This window comes from Nestor notabilis, unplaced genomic scaffold (genome assembly GCF_000696875.1).
Source record: "Nestor notabilis isolate BGI_N333 unplaced genomic scaffold, ASM69687v1 scaffold30203, whole genome shotgun sequence".
Classification (NCBI taxonomy): domain Eukaryota; kingdom Metazoa; phylum Chordata; class Aves; order Psittaciformes; family Psittacidae; genus Nestor; species Nestor notabilis.
This window is the reverse complement of record NW_009923031.1, coordinates 107,037-130,929: the sequence shown is the minus strand read 5'-3', so window position 1 is coordinate 130,929 and position 23,893 is coordinate 107,037. Positions and strand designations below refer to the sequence as shown.

Genomic DNA, 23,893 nt, shown 5'->3' with positions numbered 1-23,893 from the left:
TGCTGTCTGTTAAATAAACCTGCCCAGTGGCCATCCTCTGTAACTGAGGCCATGGAGCACTGCCATGCTCCCATTTGTGTGGCTGACACACACTTGCTGCCTGGTCCTTTTTTAGCTGGGACACAGCCTCAGGTTCTCCAACAGGGATCCAATTTATCCTATTCAAAATTTGGAGGACCAGCAACACTACTTAGCAGTTACATACACATGTACTTGAAGCTGTCAGGGAGTTAAAAATTAATTGAAAACCAGCACACAGCACAACATAAAAAAATAAATATCTTACGATAGCTTGGCATGTAACACATGATTTTTTTTCAGTCCTTACAGAATAATAATTCAGTTTCACACTTCTAGTTGCTAACCTGAATGAAAACAAACTAAGGTCAAATTGAAGACTCAAGTTTGAGTCAGTATTTAGTTTCTATATCAAGCAACTCCACCTTTGTTCTTCCTGAGTAAGTATTTGAAACCAATAGTGGTGAAAATATGCATCAACATATAAACAAAACCAATTTAAACCATAACTGTCAACTTTAAATTGTAGATTTTCATTTGGCCAAATTGAAAATTACGAATTTTAAAATAACAAAAAGTTATCTTCCACTCCAGCACATGATACCCATTCAAATGCTTGATTTAAAAAAATTATGTAAATGACCACTTAAAACATATGAAGGTGTCAGAATTTTGGCACAGTTTTTTTAGATTTCACAAAACACACATTAGTAAATTATTTTAGTCACTGCATGTAGAACCACATATTCTACAGGAAAATTATAATGAAAAAGGAAAACATGCTTAGAAGTAAAACAGTAAAACTGGGGTGAATTAGTCCATCTGCAGATGGACAAAGAATATGAAAGAACTTCAACTTACTGCAAGAGATTCCATTTGCTACACAGCAAGCATGGCACAGGAGAAAAGGAAAGGAAAGAAAGTATAGTGTCAGTGAAATGCATGCAATAGGAAGCACAGCCCGTCTTTAATAGCATAACTTGTCAGCAGTATTAGCAATGCTTGCCTCAACCTGGTAACTGGTTGGAAATATCACATACAACATGCACAGCATTCTTAATAAAATCAAGCTTTAATTCGAGTGGTAAATTCCAGTCTAAATATCCTCAGTTAGATCTTCAGATTTATTAGTTCTGATTTATCCCACTCAGAAAATGCTGTAACTAACAAACACAGTGACATCAGCCCAGTTACAACCTGATGTCAGTGCATACACACACAGTGTTACAAAACATTTGGAATTCTTAAAATTATTTATCTTACCATCAGTACAAAGGCAACAAACACATAAATGTGAAATAATGCTGACTTTGTATAGCCTGACAAAGTATTTCAGTCTGGTTTCTTTCCATGGGCCTTACTATTAAAAAATGTATGGAAAGTATTGTCCCAAATCCTGCCCTACTCTTCTGTAAAACCATGACAAACTAAGCTTGGAGCTCTTGTGATGTTTAATTTCATGCCTTTTAAGTTGCTTGAATAGTTTTATTCTTCTATTTAGTACTCTTGAAAAAGCCCCTTTCTATCTTGGCTTCCATGCAATTCACATAAATTAAGCTTTGTAAAGCTAAATTCAAGATAAGAGGACAAGAGCAGACAGATCACTCTGCTCTAATAAATTCACAGGTGTGCTGGCTTGTGTTTTCCAAATCTTGTTTGTCTTCAGCTCTTCTGAAGTTTAGCATGCCACCAAGTTCCATCTGGACTTTCAAAAAGATTGCAATCCACATATAATTTCTAATTTGCCATGGAATTTACGTTCAAGAAGGCAAGGGGGAGCTGGAGGGGGAAGGGAGGGGAGAAGCAGCAAATAAGTGAATTCCATGGTCTTTTTTTCCCAGAAAACACTGTCTTCTCTGTACTGCTTCCAAAACCATGGCAAGCCAAAAAAAGGGGTGGGCAAGGGGTTTCACATTACATGAAAAAGCCTTCTTCACAGAAAGAAAATGTACTGGATACAAAATCTCCCTAAACTATACTGATGCTCAACTCCATATTGCTCTACAATTTCATGATTGTAACTTACCTTCCTCTCTCTTTCAGCATAAAATTAAATATTCCTTGGAAGTTGAAAAGACACTAATTATTGGACTAAGTGACAATTCTTTTAGTCCCAAGCAGCAAGGGCTCGGGTAGAACTATCCTAGCCTTCACTCTTGTTCTCAATTTCTAGTTTAATTCATATAGTAAGGGAAGTACTGGTTTAGATTATCTGATAGACACTACACAATTAGTGGTTTTGGCAGCTGAAAATACCAAATGGATCACTTGGATGGTCCTTTATGCAGCTAGTAAATGCTGCACCTAAGGAGGATGCAGCAACACTCTAACTTAGGTTTTTATTGAGACAGAGAATTACTGTTCTGTACTACGAGCAGACAAGGAAGACAGCAAAGCACTAATCTTTAGATCATGGGCCTTCTTACTTTTTTCAAGAAATCATTTTTACATATGGAAAAAGAGATGAGAGTTACACAATTATTTCTTAAGACATTAACACTTTGATGGCTACACAGTCTTCAGACATTTATTGGCATGGGAGAGTCCCACCATAACAAAGTAATTGCTGCATTCAAGGGGCTATTAATTTAACATGCATTTTATTAAGGCATTCTATTTGGTTTGACATGCCAGCAGACAAAAGCTTTTCCTACAGTCTAGGAAGTGGGTAAGTATAAAAATGTTTATATATATCAGAGAGAATAAGAGAGATTCAGCGTATGCTGTGCTGAATATCCATTGGACTTGAAGGATAGTAAAAATTATTCTGTCTGGGGAAACCTATAACACAGCTGTGTTCCTCCTCTAGGAAAGCTGCCTACCTGAGCCAATTTTACCTTATCGTCAATCCATGGATCTGTCAAGCAGCAGTGGTTATTAAGAATGTCTAATTTAACAATGAGTTACTGTGTCTTGAGCTTTACAGTAACTCAACTGAACTTCAGATGACTATAGTCCCAAGAAGTATACCTCCAGTCTTATTGGTAGTCTAGAGTAATTGAATGTTTAGCCACAGGGAAAATCATAGCAACAGCTACATTCTGATTTTTGGGGGCAAGTTTTTATGGCGTGCAGCAAGTTTTAAATATCCAGTAACAGTCTGAGTTTGCAAAGCCCACACCCATTAGCTTGCGGTGGGCTTTGGGACGAGCAAGGTTTAAGGAAGGTGTATAGTGACTTTGGACTTACAGAGTAAACTGGATGTCTCATTGGGAGACAAATACTTATTTGAATTAGCAGTGCTAATTGACAAGAAAGAAAGGACCTTCTATGTGTCTCTTTTCCAGAGGAAAAAAAACCCACATCCAAACAAAACCAATCCTTGACTAGATTAAAAAAAGCTTTTTTAGTAAGATTGAAGAGTGTACCGATAGCTGTTCTCATCTGAGACTGTTACACCTGGACAGACAGCACAATGCCTGTCACAATATGTCCAGTTAATCTTTTGTCTATAAATTGACTCCTATGTCCTTGAGAGACTGTTGCTCAATGTAGCATCAAATCAGAGACACATCCAAATCATGTAATTTGTTGCAAGAAGGGGAGGAGGAGGAGGGAAGAGAGAGGGGAAGACATCCTGGGACATGAAGCTTTCAGCCAGTACCAGAAAAGTTGCTAGCTCTAGCAGCTGACCTAGACAACTTCTATTTCAAGCTTCTTCAATGTCAGAATAAGCAATTTCTGCCTTTGCCCATTTTTAGTAACAGTAAAAATAGTCCACAAATCATGTGCAATTATTTTGAAATAAGATCTGATTAGAGAAACTGGTGCCAAGTTACTTACCAGCATCAGCAGGCACTTGTGACGCAACTGCTTGTGCTAATGCTGAATTTGGTCTTATGTCTTGTCTGTAGAGGGGACTATTTTCACCTCAACCTTTTTACCAAGTGGGGAGTGCTGAGAATCTAAGATTTCTGCCTTCTGCAGAGCAAGGTATTGCTTTTTGCTCCTTACTATGATTCCCGAACCTCTTCCAGAAGCAGTCAGGTTTTATGCTTAGCTAAGCAATTTTTTTTAGGCCAGAAGTCTTCAGCAGGATTTTAGGCCCTAGTCTAATCGTCAATGAGTTTAGGCAGGTTCCCTTGCGACTACCACTGTAAGACAAATGTTTTTCCCTATAATTATTAGATTCTTTAGCTTTCAGGTTGAGGGAGAAGAGGATAGGAAAGAGAAGAAAATAAATACCTGACAGTCTAGGAGTAAGTTTTCCTTGTCCCTTCCTAATCACACTCATCAGTTTCCCTGGACTCTTCCTCCCATTATGCTTTTGTTGAATAAACAGATTGTTTGCTGGGAAGTGCTGCTTCAACTGAGAGATGAATGAGAAGGGTCCTGTCAACTTCCAAGGAATAATGCATTTTGGGCTGAAGGAACAATGATGGGGAGAAACCAGGGACTCCTGAAGGAGTGAGAAACTTATCTTTTCAGTCTGTTTGATAAGCAGTAAAAATACTAACCCTGGCTTCACAAAACACACAATTAATTCTGAAACAGAGAACACTTAGCTGCAAAAGCCCCACACAAGTGGAACATGACATTTACTAACTTTTAGATGCATATAGGCCAGCTATCTGAGCTCAGTGCACAGTTTATTTCTGTTTCTTCAGCATTCTTTCTCCTCTTTCAAAAAAGAAAATGTAGATGATCAACATGCACATTCCAATAGTTACACCTCCCTATGCATACTTCCTCTCCTGATGTACTTGCAAGAGAGGTAGTAGCATGTATTCCAGATCTCTTTTTTTCAGGTTCGAGAATAGCTCACTTCTAACTTCCCTGTACACAATTGCTATTACAGAAGAGACAGTATCTTATTTAAACGCATTGGAAGGTGCCTGTCACTTTTGCTGGTGCCAATGACAGGCGGGGGAAGATCGAACAGTTTTCTCACTGCCTGTGATTGCAGCCACAGGACTTATTAGCAAATTAGATTTGCTAATAAGGTCAAGGAAGCCAAAATGCAGGGGTGGCAAGGGCTTGGGATTCTTGGGAAATGGCACAGAAAATAAAAATCAGGGAAATTCAAAGATAGGAAGACAAATACATAGAAGTGGGAAAGAGAGGTTAAGATAAAACCAGAAGAAAACAAAGAAGTGAACTGGAGGAGAAGACAAACTGAAACCAACATAAGAATAAAACAAAGTATTTGAAAAACACAGTTACAACAGTCAGCTGTGTGTTCTGAAAATGTCACCATTATCTTTCATAAGTTAAAACACACGGAAAGAGGAGATGTCACTTTTTTCTACATGCTATTGCTGCTTCCTGATTTTGGCTAATTCTTTCCAGCTCTCTCTCTTCCCCATCCCTCCATTCTTTTATCTACAACAGAAACCCTCACCCCCCCAGAATAACATTTCTCAATTCATTCTATGCCACTCAGATACCAACAGTTTCTTATACTTAATATATTAAGTAACTGAAATGCCTTCTGATGGTGCTGACTTCTGAAAAGATTGATCTGTTAACTAGAATCAACACATTGAATATCATAGAATCATAGAATCATAGAATAGTTAGGGTTGGAAAGGACCTTAAGATCATCTAGTTCCAACCCCCTGCCATGAGCAGGGACACCACACACTAAACTATGTCGCTCAAGGCTCTGTCCAACCTGGCCTTGAACACTGCCAGGGTTGGAGCATTCACAACTTCCTTGGGCAACCCATTCCAGTGCCTCACCACCCTCACTGTAAAGAACTTCTTCCTTATACCTAATCTAAACTTCCTCTGTTTAAGTTTAAACCCATTACCCCTTGTCCTACCACGACAGCCCCTAATGAAGAGTCCCTCTCCAGCATCCTTGTAGGCCCCCTTCAGATACTGGAAGGCTGCTATGAGGTCTCCACGCAGTCTTCTCTTTTCCAGGCTGAACAGCCCCAACTTTCTCAGCCTGTCTTCATATGGGAGCTGCTCCAGCCCCCTGATCATCCTTATGGCCCCTTCTGCACTTGCTCCAGCAGCTCCATGTCCTTTTTATGTTGAGAACACCAGAACTGTACACAATACTCCAGGTGAGGTCTCACAAGAGCAGAGTAGAGGCTCCGTTGACCTGCTGGTCATGCTTTTTTTGATACAGCCCAGGATACGGTTGGCTTTCTGGGCTGCAAGCTCACACTGCCTGCTCATGTTAAGCTTCTCATCAACCACCACCCCCAAGTCCTCCACAGAGCTGCTTTGAATATATATACTTATGTATATATATATAGGCACTCTTTCAAAAGTGGTATTTTGCCTTAGCTATAAATACTTATCTACACCATAAATTATTTCACTGGCCATTTTACAGTTATTATTTCATAACTACTAATCTAAGTGTACTTCAACCAGGCAAATCCTGCTGTTGGGCAGACTGAGTCTGTAACAGCTGTAGATAAAATGGGTATAATGTGGAAATGCAGTACTCCAGAGGTGATTTTCAGAGACTCTGTGGTGTGGGCAACTGCTGCTGTAACATCTTTCTAAAAGGGGGAGTAGCTCTGCTACCTTGTCTACACTAGGAAGGCAGCAGTATTGCCTCTGAACACTTCTCATTTCCTGTGGCCAGGGCTGAGGGAACAGTATCTTTGAGCCTTAAGTGTGAAAACTGGATTATGCCCAAGCCCAGCAGAGAGACAAGGAGGTAGTACAGCAGGCTCTTGTGGGCCCGAGAACAAGATCTAGCACACGTTACTTTACAGGAGAGAAATAATACTGCTTATTCCTTACCTTCTCTTCTGAGTCCCCTGGCTGGCAGGTAATCACTCCATCTCGTGAGCCCCCAGCAAATGTTGCCTTGCAGTTTGCAAGCCACTGTTTTGAGAGAGAAATTAAGAGAAGATATGAATACAACCTATGGTTTGATTTGAAGAAAAGTAAGCAAAATCTTAGTTTCACAGCAGAGCATGTTAACAAATAAAAATTTGCAGTTGTACTTTTTATTCCCACAGACTGTGACAATTTGTTTTGACTGTAATTTAAAAAGTGTGCTTCTGGTTTCTGCTGGTATCTGAATTGCATAAACCAAGAAAATGAATTAATTACTGAACAGGAGAAAGGAGAGACCCGGAATATTAAAGATGCCAATGTTTCTAAAATTGAGGGATACAATAGCTATTTTTTTTAGTTCAGGTTCATACGTTCATGAAGAAACATTTCATGAACCCAGTATTGAAAACATATTTTTTTATTGAATATTAGTTTAACCAGATCAGAGTGTATCTGCAGTCTCCTGGCATAGCATACAGACGTACAAAACAAGTATACACATGCACGAAACATAATCCAGCATACCGAGAGCGTTGCTTCTTTCCTGTTGTTGTATGTGTCCAGGTACTCCTGTAGTTCTAAAACACTGAACTTCAGCTTTTCAAGAAGGCCACAAGAGAGCAGCTGGAGAAATGAAATCAAAAGGTCTAGTAAATATCACTTTAAAAGAATAAAAATAGTAACAGAGCAGAAAGTATAGTAAAGATCTTGCAAAAGAATACTTAGATTTACAGATACTAATGCTGAAAAGTATTTGTATTTATGCGAAATTATACATAAATAGAATACTATACTGAAAACTCAATAGCAAAAGTTGCACCAATGATAACATGGAAATGAAATTGTGTTATGTGTTTAACACCTTTGCAGAGGACAACAAAATACTGCACAAAGCCTAACTAGTTAATCTCCACAGCTCTCTGACACTGTAAGGCACAGCTCTTCCACAGTCACAGCAGCGGGCCAAAGACCACACTTTGCAAGCTCCTACTTTTGTGTGAGGCCACACTGTCTTGATGCTGTTGCATAAAAGTGGGCCAGCATAAAAACAGTGGGAAGGGTCATCTCATTCATTCCCATATATTTAATTTTATGATCCAGCTCACATCACAGTTGACTCAAATGAAACCATTAAACAAATTACCATCTCTCATGCTGAACTATGTAAAAAATAGCTTCTCCTTTTTTCATTTGTGGAGCCAGCTGGGTCAAGAAGGCACCTGTTTTGTACTGTTTTCTGGAACAAAGGCTTAACACATCATAACTGTTCTATGATTCTATGATTCTATATTGCCCATCTGTCAGTACCTACCTAATAAAATAATTTAGAAAATTAATGGAAGTATGGTTAAAATATGATGCAAAATCAGAGATAGGAGGTGAGTGTCTTTTTGACATACATGCTCAGGAGTTGCCCAGAAGCGAGAGCCAGTAAAATAATACATTGCAACAAGCACATGCCTTTTGAAAAGAAATATACTCACCGTTTCTGCATCTACAAAAAGGGTGGGACATTCTGAACATGATGTTAACATCTGAGAAGACCTCACAAATTTGGAGCCTATTCCTCGCAGGTTGTCTCCCAGGTAACTAGCTGCATCGCAGGTTAAGAAGCAGAATCTTTTCTGAATATTCTGGAAAGGAAAATACAGTTTATTGTATTCGTCACTCAAGCACAAGTTTCTTTCCTTTGCAAGCAAATGGCATGCTTTTTTTCTCTCCACACAGTAACATGTGCAAAAGAGACCATCTCCCTATAGAGAACTGAACGTCTGCTCAAGGATACTGAACAATAGTTATTATGCCAGAGACAGCGTACAGCTGGGCAGCTGCAAAACTAACTACACAATTCATAATAATCTACTGATGAAATACATTCTTTCTTGTACAGATGATTCAATCTTTATAAAGCCTTTTATCCACAGGTAGCTTTTCTTTCTTGGCTATGCAGAGTTAACAGAGTTGACCAGCACATGACTTTTTCTGCCCATTCCGGGCATTGTTTTGTTAGTATTCCATGTCAAGTGGCTAATCAGATAATATAATGGACATCCTAATGCCAAACAGCAGCATGGAAAAATCAGAAAAACCCTTTTGTTTTCCCCTGTGGGAAAAACCTTCTTACTAAAACTTTTCTGCTGCCTGGGAGGACTCCAGAAATACTACATTGCATCCGGGAATTATTCTTTTCAGAAGATTTTTTATTTTGGTGTTTTGAGTTCTAATCCATGTCAAGTTTTCAAGAAATGTTCTAGTGATGATAGTTTCTCTTCAGTGACTAATATATAAAATGAATAATAAATAAACCCAATGTATTAGTCTTGCAGGAACTGAAATGATATTGATAAATACGCAGTAGGTTTCACTGCCAAAATACATCTCACTAAGGCCAACTGCTCAGCAGGTGGGAGTAACATGAGAATATTTTAAAAAGTAAAAGTATGCAGCATTTTTGTACGATTCATTCCACATTACCATGGGCGTTGCTCTGAGGTTTGGACCTGCATTACCATAAGCATGCCAACAAAACAGGTGAATTATTACTTTTATGAGCAACTAGCAGAATCATCTGAATCACACGGCTTGGTGACAGTTGGAGATTTACTACTATGATGTCTTCTGAAAAGAAAAATACAGTCCGAGTCTTAGTGAAACTTGCTGAGAACTCTTCTGGCAAAGGAAAGAGATCTAGATTTGATCCTAACCAACAGAAAAGAGCTAGCTGAGAATGTGAAAACAGAAAGAAATTTAGAAAGACAGATTATGGAACAGAATCCAAGAGATGTTGGTTGAAAGGGACATCTGGAGAACATCTGATCCAACCTTCAACTCAAAGCAGCGTTATTGCCAACACTAGATCAAGTCAGCATGGCTTTGTCTAGCAGTCTTGAAAGCTCTATGGTCAGAGATTTCTCAGGCTTTCTGGGTAACCTGCTTAGGTTGCCCTCCTCAGGAAGAGTAATTGAGTTAATGAGTGAGGCAGTGAAGGAGACAGATTACAGAAGTAATACAACTGACTCCAGTGAATTCAGAATTTGCAGGAGGGAGTCCATTAGAAATAATTTCATGGGGAAAGGAGATAACAAGAAGTAACCATTCTTTAGGAAAAAAAAAAAGATGGCAGAAGCACATTTTATACCACTGAAAGATTCTATACACTGAAAAGTGTATGAAGACATACTCCTGGCTACATCACAGATACTTCACTTGAGCAAATACTCACGCAAAAAAGAAGAACAGAAAGTGAAACTGGGTAAAATTACTAACTTGGATACCAAAAATAGCATGGCAATGTAGGCACGATATGCCAAATAAATCAGTAAGAGAAAGGAAGAATGTCAAGAAGTAAAGTAGAAATAATTAAGAGGAAGGCCAAGGAATCACAATTCCAAGAGAAACAGTTACTAACAGATGCTACTGAAAAGACCAATGTGTTTAATGCCTTCTTTTGCCTTATGGCTCCAAGAAAGAACATCAGTGTACAGGTAAGTGAGATATCTATGAAAACTCAGGTGAGAACAGATCTTGCTAGTAAGGGCTTGGATATTTCTACCTCTTTGCAGATTAGGGAAAACATGCTATGATAATTATAAAACTGGCTAAAGAGGTCTAAGAACCATAACAAGTATCTTTGAGAACTCACAGAATCCAGGGTGTTGTAAAAACTTGAGCAAATTGCTTATCTCAAAAAAAAAAACAAACCAAGAGCAAAAGAATTAAACATAAATTTCAGGAAATGGGAGAACATATAAGATACAAATAATATTCTTTCTGACTGATTTGGTCAGAAAAAATCATATGAAACTGTTTAATTTTCATGTAGGGATAAAATTTTCTATTAGGAGAAGCAATTGATATGTTATATATTAATTCATTTACTATCTTAGAAGTAAGGCAGAGAACCCTGGCCTAGAGGTAACTAGGTGTGCAAAACCATCTTAGGAAGTTAATTATCATCAGCAGCTCGCTACCCTGTTGCAAAGATAAATGGAGTAGGATCCCACTGGGGACTAACCAAGTCATTAATGAAAATACTGAACAATGGAATATGCTTCATGCTTATTAAGTGCATGGATGGTTGACCTGCAGGGCTTGCAAACTCCTCGGAAGCCTGGATTAGAATTCAGGCTGATCTTGATAAACTGGAGAAGTGGCTCATGAAAAGAAAGACAAGGTTGGACACCTAGGATGAAACAGTCCACAGAGCACGTTGGGGATGGAGAATAATTAGGGAGGCAAAATTTTGCAGAACAATATCTGCACACTAGATCGGGTTACACGTGGGAAATGTACAGCAGTTAGTAAAGAGAAGTTTTTCAACAGGAATACCTTCTATAAAATAGGTAATCCTCTTATAGTCAGTGCTTGCAAGAACTGAGGCTGAAATACAGAACATGCTCCTATTTTTCAAGTAATAAACAGACTACTGAAGAGAGTCTATAGCAACAGTGAGAAGTTAAAACAAGGTGGCTTATGGGAAGGCTAAAAGAACTGGGGTTAAATAAAAGAAGTTTGGGATAGGTGAAGTCATGGTAATGGTCTTCAAACTGCAAAGAAGAGAATAAATATGACTGTGTATAGAGCAAGAAGCAATGGGCATAAAACACAGAAAGAGAAATTTTCAAGCAGTTAAGGAGAGTTTAAGCATTGGACTACATTGCCTAGGAATGGTGTGACATTCCACCTGAGTCGAAAGATTAAGAACAGTCTAGAGAAAAAAAATTAAAAAACACTTGACCAGCATGAAAGTTATAGCTGATCCTATCCTGGACAAGATAAGGAACAGAAACAGGTCCCTTCCAGCACACATCTACTCATGTATTTTAACAGTTCAAGTTTATTTTATGAGAATAACTTCCTCAAAACATTTCAGTCATGGCTTCATGAAAAGCTGACCAGTCTGCTGTTTAGATTCAAGAAAACACATTCTTCCTTTACTGTTTTCCTTTTCAGATATTCATAAAAGCAACAATCAATCTATGGCTAAGAAGATAAGTCTTGAACAGTGTTTTAAAAGCATTAAAATGTAAAAGAGCGAGAGACTGTACTTTGGTATCTATGTGTATATAGCACTTCACTAAATATATCTTGTAATTACATGGGCTATTAGTTCTATAGTAAGTTATCATCTTAGCTATGTCCTTTTGGGCACAGATTACAGTGACTGAAATCTTTCAAGCGAAGTCTAAACACAGTATATATTTTATGAAATGGGACTAGTGTGAATAATAATGTCAACCACCATATTATGTCATATTATGAATAGGTGTATGCCTGCGTATAGTTGCTGTGTCAATGTAAATAATGACAAAATATTCTCAAATGTTTTCTTCTTAACCTCAGGTGTCCTCTTCTGGGAAGAGGACTTGTAATAAAAGTCCGCTCGGTTGAGGAAACTTTGCTAGCTCTCAAATCTACTTGTCTTGGAACTGGCTGGTCTGCTGGCAGACATTTGATTTGATGAAATACAAAGAGGCAGATGTAAAGATAATCCAGAGATCTCTGAGCTATGACCCATTTACAGGAAAAGTACTTCAGTAATTTCAGGAATTATAAACAAGTTTAACGTGTTGTGGGCAAACATCCAAGATACCATTAACTTGATGCAGACTGAAATGTAGGTGCCCTGGAAAATGCACTTCTCTCACTTCACCAAGTATTGAGCTGACAAGCTCCTCCAAACAATGATTTTGTTTCGCAGTTAAATATTTTGGCAGTACTTTGCATTGCAAGCCTAGCACGTATTGGGCTCATTTCTGAAACTCCCTGTTTGTTTGTGAGGGTCAGAAGTCTTTTAAGTTAGTGGATGAGTAGCAAATTTGATGGTGCAAACACAACATAATTCCAGATAAACTGGGATCTTATGACAAAAATCTAGGGAAGTAATACTCCTATCTTTTAACCTAGAAGAGGAGAACAAAGATATTTTATAAACTAAAAATACGGCTGTGACTCCAGGTAGAAAATTCTGTTTTGCTGATACTATTAACACTTTTTTAAAAATTATTTTTATTACTGTTATTGAATTCTATTATTTTTGAGAGCACTACTGTAGCTCTCTCCTCTAGCATCAACTGCAGAAAATGAGCAGACCACCTCCTGAATACAGGGCAAGCACAACAGCAAATGTAGTTTGTGCAAGTTAAAACAGGCACTTTACAGGTAATGTTTAAGTCCTGCATTACACAGCATTATTTATTTGGTTTTCAGAAGTGTGGCACTAGTTCTCTTTCACCTCTTCAAAGAGAACAGAAAGGACGAATAACTCTCAGAACACTTAAACAGGGCTATTAACCTCTAACTCTCAGAACACTTATACAGGGCTATTAACCTCTAGGACTGCAAGAAGGCAGAAAAGCTGAAAGGCACATCATGAAGAAACACAGAACTAATTTTCAAAATTGAACTGTCATGCACTCAAATCAACACTGTTTTTTTTCCTTCCAAATGGCTATTTACCAGTGTTTAAAAAGATGCCTATAAGGCACCCAAACATTACAGTGGTGTAATGTTTAAAGGAGGACATGATGCGCAGCTAGAGAAGACATGTAATGAACTCTGGTGGAGCACAGAAGAAACAGGATGGAAAAGAGATTCTTACTGTATGATGCTTCTTTCTTATAAGGATAGTCTTAAAAGATATAAAAAGGTCTCAAGATGGTGTAATTATTAGTAGGGTACTCACTGCTACTAAAAAATTGTGTACTCTGAGATCATGGGTTCTTAAACTCTGCATGAAGTTACCTGGCTGCTTTGTTCACTGCTGCAGCAAGCTACACATCCTGCAGCTGCTCCACATAAGACAGGAGAAACAATTAAAAAAGGTTTTAAAACTAATCACACATAAAAAAGGGCAGTCATTCCTTAGAACAGCTTGTACATTTGACTCTTTTTTTTTCTTATCTTTTTGCAAGATTCTTATCTTTGTCAGCATTCAATTTTAGAAAGGAAAAATGTATTTCTAATCTTCAGACTCAGTCTTTGGAATTTATGTTACATGATGGCAGCTGGATATTTGGTACACAATGTTTAATAATGTTGACATTTACATGGGCATGGTCAGATTTCAACAGTTTGAGATGAAAGAACAGATACAATAGTTGGAGATGAAGAGGCTATTTCCTGTCTCTTGCAGTTAGTGTTTCAGGCTGTTTGTAAAGTACTAAAGAAAATACTCTTTGAAGTGGATCCATATTTTATAACGTTATCTCCAAACCTGCAAGTATGAGATATGTACTACTTTTAATGACAAAACAGGTCCTAGAAAACAGTTCTGCATAAAAATCTAGTATGGCAATTCTGCAGCGTGCAAAATTACAATGGTTATCTGCCTAGCAGTTCATTACTGGTACTACTATCAAGAACCATCCTAACAGCCACACAGAATCTAAACATTTTGATTGTGTATCTTAAACTTGTTTTCTCACCTTAAACAGGGAAGAGAACACATGAAATGTATAAACTGCACAGGAACCATCAGAGTCGCACATGAGCTGGTTGATATGACTACGCCAGGCTTCTTCTGCATCATCACATGCTGCTGGCTGAAATGCAGCAAGGATGGCAGAAAAAAATGGTGAGGGAGGAGGGGAGGCATTTCGATCAACATCTCCAAAACTGAAGGAGAAAAAAAAAACAGTGATGAAAGGAGAATACCAGGAAGGTGGGAGATAAAATAGGCTACGACAGAGAGATATAATCGCAAGACCAATTACAGCACATTTCTAAAAATATTCATAAACTTTCAAATGACTTTTGAAGGTTGGTGAGGTGTTGGCTACAATAATAAAACCCTCCAAATACTAATTCCTATCTTCAAGCCATTATCATCTTTCTCCAACCCAGAATACTTCAATTGTTTTGTTGTATCGCCATTTGGAAGAAGGCTGAAACCTCATGGGAGGATAAAGCCTATGAAGAAAAACTCCTTTTCTAGGAAAAATTGGTTTAATAACATATAGAAGTACTGAAAAGAATCTTGGCATGTACCAACATAATATACACTGACTTGCTTGGTTTCCCCCCAGTGTAATGGATTGGAGAATATCCATCCCTCCTCTACACTGTTCTTAGGACAGAGCATTATTCTGGCAGTCCATGGTCAGTGAGACCGGCTGACCTCCGTTTTTAAAGGGTACTAAGCTACTTGATCTTGCATTATTACCCTTTGAGATGGAGAAATACTTCCTATGGCTCCCAAGAACAGGAACTGTGATTCTGAGATGTGTGGCACACAAAGACCGAGCTTCTTTATATATCCTTACTCCTTTCCGTACACACCCGTTAATTGCAGTCTAACTCAGCATCCAAAATCTGAAAGATCTCCATAACACATGGAAAAATCTTGGTGCCTTGTTGCAACATATACTAGAGTCCATCCATGCTCACCAGCAGCCTCAAGAATATACAGATGGGAGTTTTTGATAATATTGTGACTTCCTTATGACCCATAAGAAATCAGAAGGATGATCTGTCGAGCAGTTAACTAAGCAGTATTTCCATTACTGTGAATCTTTAAAAATCCTATTTTTTTCTTTTGATTAGATATATTATATATACAGTGACTAACTGCATCGACGTGCGTAAAAGACATATCTTGTTTATCCTAGAAGGAAAATCTTGGGTTTTTTTTAATTGTGTGATAATTATGCAGGTAATTAGAGCATTGCCTTCTCACTGCTCTAAACTCATGACAGTTTTATAACTTCTGTAGCCAAAATAGCCATTCCATTAACTGACACATTAACACTTTATTGTACAGTGTAAAAGAACTTTTACAAATAACAGCATATACAAGTACCTAGCAAGAGCAAATTGTTCCAGCCTGTCAACTTTCTCTTCAGTCTCTGTCATATCCAGACTAAGGCTATCACTGCACTCAAATGCTCCGGGGATTTCATTTGTAGACCCCGAAAGGTCATCCTCATGGACTGCTGTATCGTGTTCTTCATGTACAGCTTCAACCTAGGGGAGTGAATGATGATGTCTTAGAAAACAGCAAACCAATATGTTAATTCCACTAATAAAGCATTTAATGAAAAAAACCCCCACCTGATAACATGTTAAATTAAACAGATATAAAACCACAGGTTATAAATTACATGACTCAAATTACACTTCTTCAAAAATACTGCATTTGCTTAATTTGCTGTCTTGGATCAGTATTATTTTTTAGGAATTTCTTCAACTTAATTTTTCTAGCAAAGAATTTCAGATTTCAATGTATGTGGCAACAAAACAGGGAAGTACTTTTTCAGGAAAAACAGTAGGGTTCTTGACACTGTCAGGCTGTCCTTGTCACTTACCACTTTATAGTGCCCAAGAGTGTATTAAGAGGTCTCCAAAATACTGAAAAAATCCCCACTGCCTGGAAGACTATATGCATGTTTAGAATTAAGAATGACTTTTAGCATGTCATTTACAGAATAACTTCCATTCAAGAGTAATCCAAAGCATTGTACAGGCCATTAAAAGGATTATGTTTCTATTATTTCCATCTATTTTCATCCATTAGCACCTAAAGCTCTTGATTTCCTTCTGAAACTTTCCAATTTCTCTTGCATTTTTAGTCTGAACCAATTTTGTTTCAGTTTTAATCTTTTGGCTTTTTGGTAGGATTGGCGTACACTTCCAGAAATGGGTGAAAAATATATAAAATAGCATAATCTAAATATTTGTATCCCTCATAGCATTACCATCACTGCCTTATAATCCCTTATAAATAGTATCTTAATTATTGTGATTACTACCTTTAATAGAAAATAAGTCTAACTAATTTTGTGTTGTTAACAGTAATACCTGGATTTTGGCCCTGAAACACTTGAGGACTAGATTCTATGATTCTACCTAATCAGCCTGTTGCTTTCATTCACTGAATCTATTTAAAAGTCATGGTGATATTTTTGTTTCTGCTTACGATGCAGCAACTAAACATTTTTGTACAGCACTAAAGAAGTAACAAAAATTCTCCTCTGCATTGCTGACATACCATCAGCTCTCTGAAAATAAGAACTCAGAGGAGAAGAAAAACAGGAAAGAGCTCAGATTTTGTTTTATGAAATTAAATAAAAATTATTTAGGTGCAAGATTCAAGTTTTTTTGACTAGAAATTGGATTACTTCTTCCCTAAAATACATACAAAACCTGGCATTTTAACTTAGTTTATACTGACTCTAATTAGTTTTGAGTAAAAATGCAGAAGTATGCATACTAGAAGAAAATATCCTTGAGGCAAAAACCAGTAAGTCGGCATTCTCTATGAAGCTTATAAATTCAAACATCTTCGTAACACTGGCAAATCCTTGTCAATTTGGGTTATGTATTTCAACAATATCAAACCTGCATCAGGACTAACTGAATTTGCCAGTCAATCCCACAAGAAATTCCTGTGATTTTACATTCTTCACTGATTTACTTTTTCCAAAGCTTTTCATTTTCTGGTGAACACTGGCACATGGGTATTTGGATATTAAAGAAATTTTCACAGTAAAGATTCTAAACCCTCAGGCATATATGAAACTCATGAACTATGATTTGCAATTCTTAATGTGCATAGCAATAGCTACTGCAGCTGGATGCATGAGATTAGCTGCAGTCACCACCTGCAAACATATCTGTTCTGACTGCAGCTTCCTGAACTGAAATTCTGCCAACTTCTGCTTATGGTTGCTACATGGTAACTTGTCTAACAACAGTTATTTTGACAAATGATAATGAGTTCACCTTTTCCGCAAGGATTATTTTGACAGGTTCCCCTCCTTTCCTATCCTTCCTCACATCTTCCTTCTCCTGTTCTTTCTTACTCCTGGGGAGGCTTCTGACATAAACGATTTATTCAATATTCAGCACAATTCCCATCTCCTTTTCTATGATTCCTTCACCAGAAGTTTTCATTACTTCTGTTATATGCAGTGCTAGGAATACTGTATAATTTTTGTGTGTGGCTGAATTTGGAAGGGACCAAGAGCAGCAACTGGAATCAAAGCTGTTGATTACACAAGATGTACTTTTTTCCCCAGCCCCATTCTGCATCATCACATGCCCTTTCTGCAGAAGTCACCCAATTCAGACACGACAGAGAAAGTTTTACTAATAAAGCAACAGTGTCATAAAGCCACTAACCCACACACACATCCCACCCCAGATTATATTTCTGGAGAGACATTGAGAGGAGTAGGTTCACCTGCTCTCCCACAGACAAGTATTATCAAACAGGAAATTAAAGAAACCATTCCCACATTGATAAATCACTTACCAACCTTACTCTAAGTTCATCTTCTGATACAACTGTCTGAAATAATCTGTGCTGAACGTGGTTGTTGTATCCTTCCAAATCCTGTCTCCTCCCCTCCCCCCCGCCCCCAAATTGCTTAATTTTATGATCATGAATTTAAAATTTCTAAATGTCTGCCAAAAGGCAACAACTGAATCCAGTGCACATAACTGTACAATAGGTTCCCACATGCAAAAACATCTCAGAGAATATACGCATACACCCACCACATGAGTTAGCATATCATTCATTTAAATCAGCATGAAGGAACAGAAGTCTGTTCCCTTAGGGTTGTAACTTGCAGCCAGTTCATGAATTTGTCTTCCAATGAGCTTGTAGTATCTTGGTGCATATGTAGTGCAGCATACTTAAGAAACAATAAATAAAATACTTTAATGAAGAAAGTATAAGTAGAAAGGAAAGGGTATGAATGTGCCTGAGCATATGAATGTATTGCACTATGCCAAACAGGAAGTCAGAATATACTTGCTTTCACAGAAAAAACCCTTTATGAAAGCGTAGGTAAAACAAATTTGTAAAAGTGTTATTTAGAATACAGTCTAGTTGGAAAAGAAAGTAAAAATGTATTCACCTTAGATCCTTCAGAAACTTGGAGATTATTCATGTCAGGCAAAGACACATCAAAGCTGGACGTTCCTATATTAAAATGATGAGGGTCTGCTGATGTCGTGTCACACGATGTAGAAAGTGAGTCAATATGATGTGTATCCTCAGATGGGGAAAGATTTATAATCTGTTAAAAAGACAAAAAAAGCACAGAACTGAGTATATAGCTACCCTACCATACACTGCAAAACAAACATAGCTAGAAGGACAGTGATGGTGGCTCTCTTAGTTAACATGCAGACATATTATAACCCTTTCAATGTTTCTCATAAAAATTGTATGCAAATGTCCCAGAGGTGAACAATGAAAACATGACACAGTTTACCAAACCAGAGCCTTGTCCTATTTCTTTAAGTATTAGATAACATTGGAAAGATTTACTACTGGCCAGTCATGCAAAACTGTCACAGAGTAATTTGTGGGAAAAAAGGCCAAATAATCAGATCTGATGTTTCCTGTGTTTCGAACTTTGCATTAAAATTCCTGTTTACATTTGCAAATAACGGAAAATCAAGCAGCAACAAAACACCACATTGAGTGCCACCCCCTGATTTCAGCTGATTACACTGCACCTGCAGGAGAGGAAACTAAAAGCCCAGGCTATTTAAAACCACAACCCTGTATTTTCTTAAATTGCAAGTTTGCAACTTACTAGGTCTGAGTTCTCCAGGATTTGGCTGGTGGTCAGGTCCTCCTCCTCTGATGACTCATCCGAGTCCTCATGGTTCATTTTGTTGAGGCTGGGCGTGCTCCCTGAGAGCTGGCTCTCTTCCAGCAGCTGCATGTCGCACTTGTCCAGGCTATCCAGGGACCGTCTGCGCACTCCCCAGTTGAAGTTGTCCATGCTCTCACCCTGAAATCAGATACAGGGTCAGCTTCCTTGATCTGAAACTCATAGTATACAAACCACTAATATCATTAGATCAAAGTTAGCTCAAGAAATATTTTTATGTAAAAATATAATACAAACTTGATAGAAGCATTATTTTGTTTGTTCACCTGAAGATAAGAGCAGAAGCATGGAAATGACAAGTTAAATGAGGATTCAGTCTTTTCAGTATTAAATGTTTTTCATGCATTTGTTGATTTAAGAATTTGGTTTTGTAAGTCCAGGTATACACACACCTCAATACCAGTAGGGCAATGACAGGCAAATGAAAACTTTAGAAGCAATTTTAAAGGATTTTTCCATGATGTTTAGAAGTATTAGGAGCACAGATCATAGTAATGGTTCAATTGCAAAACCTGCGTTAAAGATTTTACGTTTTCTGCATTATATACATAATCACAATGATGTGTAGATTTGAATTAACCCTTCATTTACACACAAAATGGAATAGCTAAAGCAGCACACCTTTTAAAACATTTACTCTAGGCCCAGATTGCTTATTCTTGTAACTTGAATTTATTTGAATTATTTGAAACTATACTTTGAGAAAATCCTGGTTAGCATTGCCTGAGATTTCATGTTTTAAAAAGGACACAGTCAAATGGACCAAACATTTTATATTAACTTTCAGTTCTGATCCCATGCACAGTTACATAAAGCCAAGTGCATGAAGCAACCGGCATAACTATTTGTGAGGCTGGAGAACTGATACAAAGATCACTTGATTTCTTTCATGTATAAAAATGGCAATTAGTTTTCCACTGTTTTTCCATTTGTTTATGTATTTTCCAGTGGAAATTCTCTTGCTCCGTTCTTCAAGCCTAGTCAGGTTCCTCTCTGCCAAATGCAGGAAGGTCTCCACAACTGCTCCTGTCATGGACCCGCAGAGGCCAAAGGCTCCTTAAACAGTAAGAAGGGTCTACCCTAAAGTATATGGTTGAAGTTTTGGGTACTTCAACTAGGCGAAAGCCCTCAACTTACATCAATGTGGGAAGGAAATTTACTGAGAAAAATGCTTCTTTTTAAGGTTCAGGGCTGACTGTTTTAAACAAGACTGTAAGATGCAACACACTTAAACAAGCAAATCAGTTGCTGAAAATTCAAGTTGACAGTGATTTTTTAAATATGAATGTGACAAAAATACAGTTCTGCCTAGAAAAATCATAAGTATTATTACCAAATCACTGATCACGTGTATCTCCTGGGTTTATGCAGATTGAAATTATGTGCAATCACAGAGAAAAAGGTATCAGTTCAGAAAAATCCCTTAAGAAGATTTGTAGTTTTAAACACTTGAGCAATTCCCATTCAGGACTACTCAGACATTTAATGAATGGGGACCAAACTGCACAAAGTGCAATTAATTCAATTGTAGTATTACCTCCTTACCAATCAACAAACTTGCAAATAGATTTTTGCATCACTGCCCTTTAATGCAATGGGCTGTGGAATACGATTAGATAGAGGAAAAGTTCAGTTTCACGACACTAAGTTCACTGTTCATGAACAAATGCGAGGAAAAAAATTAAGGAAAAAGACAATTCAGAAATGCAAGAACTCTAATCCACAGGAACATTTAGAACTAAGGAATACACTATATTCAAGAGCAAATGAACATGAAATTGTTAGGAAGCCAGACACACTATTGGAAGAATCCTGTTCTCATCTTGGGACTGAGATCATAGAGTTGTAGTTTTGTGTGGGAAAAGAAGACATCTAAGATATAAGAAATTAGGTCTCTTTAAATAATAGAAATGACTGTTCAGTTCCCAATCATTTAATTTGACAAATTCTTTGGTTGTCCATCCTTCCCCACACAGGCTGGAGACACATGAAGCAATGAGACATCCTACACAAACACTTCAGTTACTGAACTAACAAGTGACAAAATGACATAATAAGCAAGCAAGCAAAGATGAGTGTCATCACTCCCCGATCCTCATGATGCCTCATACAGCTTTTGGTAAATTTTCCAGCCCATGTCTATGGGAATATGTCTTGCTGCAGTTTTATTCTGCTATGTCGTAAAGAAGGAAGCCGGCTAAAAAAAAACAACAATGAAATGGGACACTTCCAGGGCATGCAGTTAGAATGGGGAGTGAATTAAAAGTGAGGGAAAAGGGTAAAGAGAGCTGAAACGCAGTATAATGCAAATACCCATAGTATTTGGGTTAGCGTAAGCTTGCTACAGGGGCACCCAGAATCATACTGAATTTAAACAAGAGGTCACCACATGTCTGTGAAGGTGGGGTCATTGTTCTTATAGTCTGTTAAGCAGTATTTCTTTCATAGTTAACAAGAAGATGTACTTGAGTGGTTGTACAATGAGAGCAAAGCTATCTCCTATCTGAAAAGCCACCAACAACAAACATCAATTCAACAGAAAACTGTCGCATATTCTAAATGTGTCTGGTCAGCAGTGAGCAGGGACCACATAAAACTTTCCACAATTACCACCCTCCAGTAAGGAAGCAGATGTGCCCTTGCAAGTCATTTTAAACGTTAAAACAACCCAGGGGAGAGGTACAGAAAGGGCAGTAAAAAAGAAAGTGACCCTATGTAAGGGACAGCAGCACCGCTCCTCCATAGAGCCAGTAAGAATCATGCAAAACTTTGTTCACACGAGTTTTTATCCTTAATGTATTGATGAAGTATACGAAGTTAATGGAGTAACACAAATGTTGTAGGGTATTGGCAAAAGTACTGTGGAACTCCATAGTAAGGCACTAGCTTCATATGGCTGCACCTTTTACAGCATGGGCATTTTGAGACAAAAGATTTTTTAGGGGTCATGTTTGCATAATAACTGATGTACAAACTGTCAGAAATAAGCAAAATACTGGTTTTGCTGATTTTGGTTTCATTCATACAACTTATTACAGTTGTCTATCATTTCAGTTCTCTCCATATATCAATAAACTGCAAGTTTAGGTCCCAAACTAGCAACCTCTGATGCACCTTTTCAGTTTTCTTCACAGGGTAAATGAGTCCAGCAAAGTTGGCAGGTGTATACAGCTGAATTAAATTAAGCTGCATGAATTAATTAATTTATTCAACTCAATTCAGGCTGGTAGGCAGTAATGTAAACTTTATGAAGAGGTCTCAGGTACCTGCTTTAGCAAGATGCTAAAAGGAGCCAATATACCATGACTGAAAAGCTGGAAATATAATATATAATTTGCCCATGGAAACAAATGGCACAAACTTTACTATATTATAAATAATAATGTTATTTTATTTTTACATGTTATTTATGCACAAATATACCATAGGGAGAAATGGCTCAATTTGAAAAATGCTGGTACTAGTATTAAGATACTTTAAAATTTGTGAAGATTGTTGAACACACCAAAACCAAACTTGAACTGAAGCAGAATTTTTGAAAAAGACCTCAAAAATATTTCTCATACAAGACAAAAAATGAAGCACCTGTCAGAGTTGCAAGCACACGCACACCCATCCACCTATGCACACACTGAAGAGGGGGAAGGCAACAACAAAATTATGATGTTATTCTATAATACAAATTTGCAAGAAGGCATAACATATGCTGGCACATCTGAGTTCAAGTAGCATTCTTACCTGAAGTTCCTGGGTAGCAGATATAACAGATAGAAAAACAAATAGAAAGAATCTATGTAAAATGACTGTATTAAAGACATCGTAGAAAAACATTTGCCTACAATTGTAAGTAGTATTATTACAGAAACTTCAAGCCTTCAGTCTATCTTTTAAGTTTGAAAATAACCATTACTTGCTTTCACATGTTTATGAAATTTCAAACAAGTACATCTTGTGATCTGGGAATGATACAAGCATCACTGGCCTATTTGAATCATAAGGTATTTTTTGAAAGACTGTTTGTGCCCTTGATAGCTTAAGTTTTATAACACTGTTTTATTGATGTTTATGAATATATCAAATTCTGACCTGATGTAAATGATATAATTTTAGCTTGGTCATTACAGAAGTAAACTCTAACAGTAGGTTTGAGTCTGACTGACGTATCTACTTCTTTAAAGCAGTAGTCAGTCTGGACTAAACCTTGGAATACAAGTTCTCAGATCCATGGCAACTTAAAACCTGTATAAAGTAAAAGACTACACTTTTCATTTTACTTCACATAAAACTAGAGAAGCTTAGTTTCTGTTCCACAACCAACTTAAGACAATCATTGTATTGATTAATTTAGGCCTCTGTCTTGAAGTTAGCCCCAGGTATAAATCAAATCTTTGCAGGGTCACAGTCCATGAAGGTAAAGTAATTTTGATAGGAATTGTTGTGCACAATTATAAATTATAAAGCTTCTTTGTAATATTTGGCTAATGTCCTTTCAACCA

The 23,893-nt window shown here is 37.5% G+C and overlaps 1 protein-coding gene across 1 annotated transcript in view; it reads right to left on the bottom strand.

Annotated features, from left to right (window-relative positions):
• Positions 1–23,893, bottom strand: part of FRY (furry homolog (Drosophila)) — a 134,829-nt gene that overhangs the window by 6,070 nt on the left and 104,866 nt on the right. The window contains exons 53-59 of the mRNA XM_010011901.1: positions 19,317–19,517; positions 18,630–18,791; positions 15,566–15,729; positions 14,193–14,382; positions 8,250–8,399; positions 7,291–7,389; positions 6,727–6,810 (exon numbers count right to left, since the gene is read on the bottom strand). Of these exons, the coding sequence (XP_010010203.1) occupies positions 6,727–6,810; positions 7,291–7,389; positions 8,250–8,399; positions 14,193–14,382; positions 15,566–15,729; positions 18,630–18,791; positions 19,317–19,517 (1,050 nt within the window). The remainder of the gene's footprint in view (positions 1–6,726; positions 6,811–7,290; positions 7,390–8,249; positions 8,400–14,192; positions 14,383–15,565; positions 15,730–18,629; positions 18,792–19,316; positions 19,518–23,893) is intronic.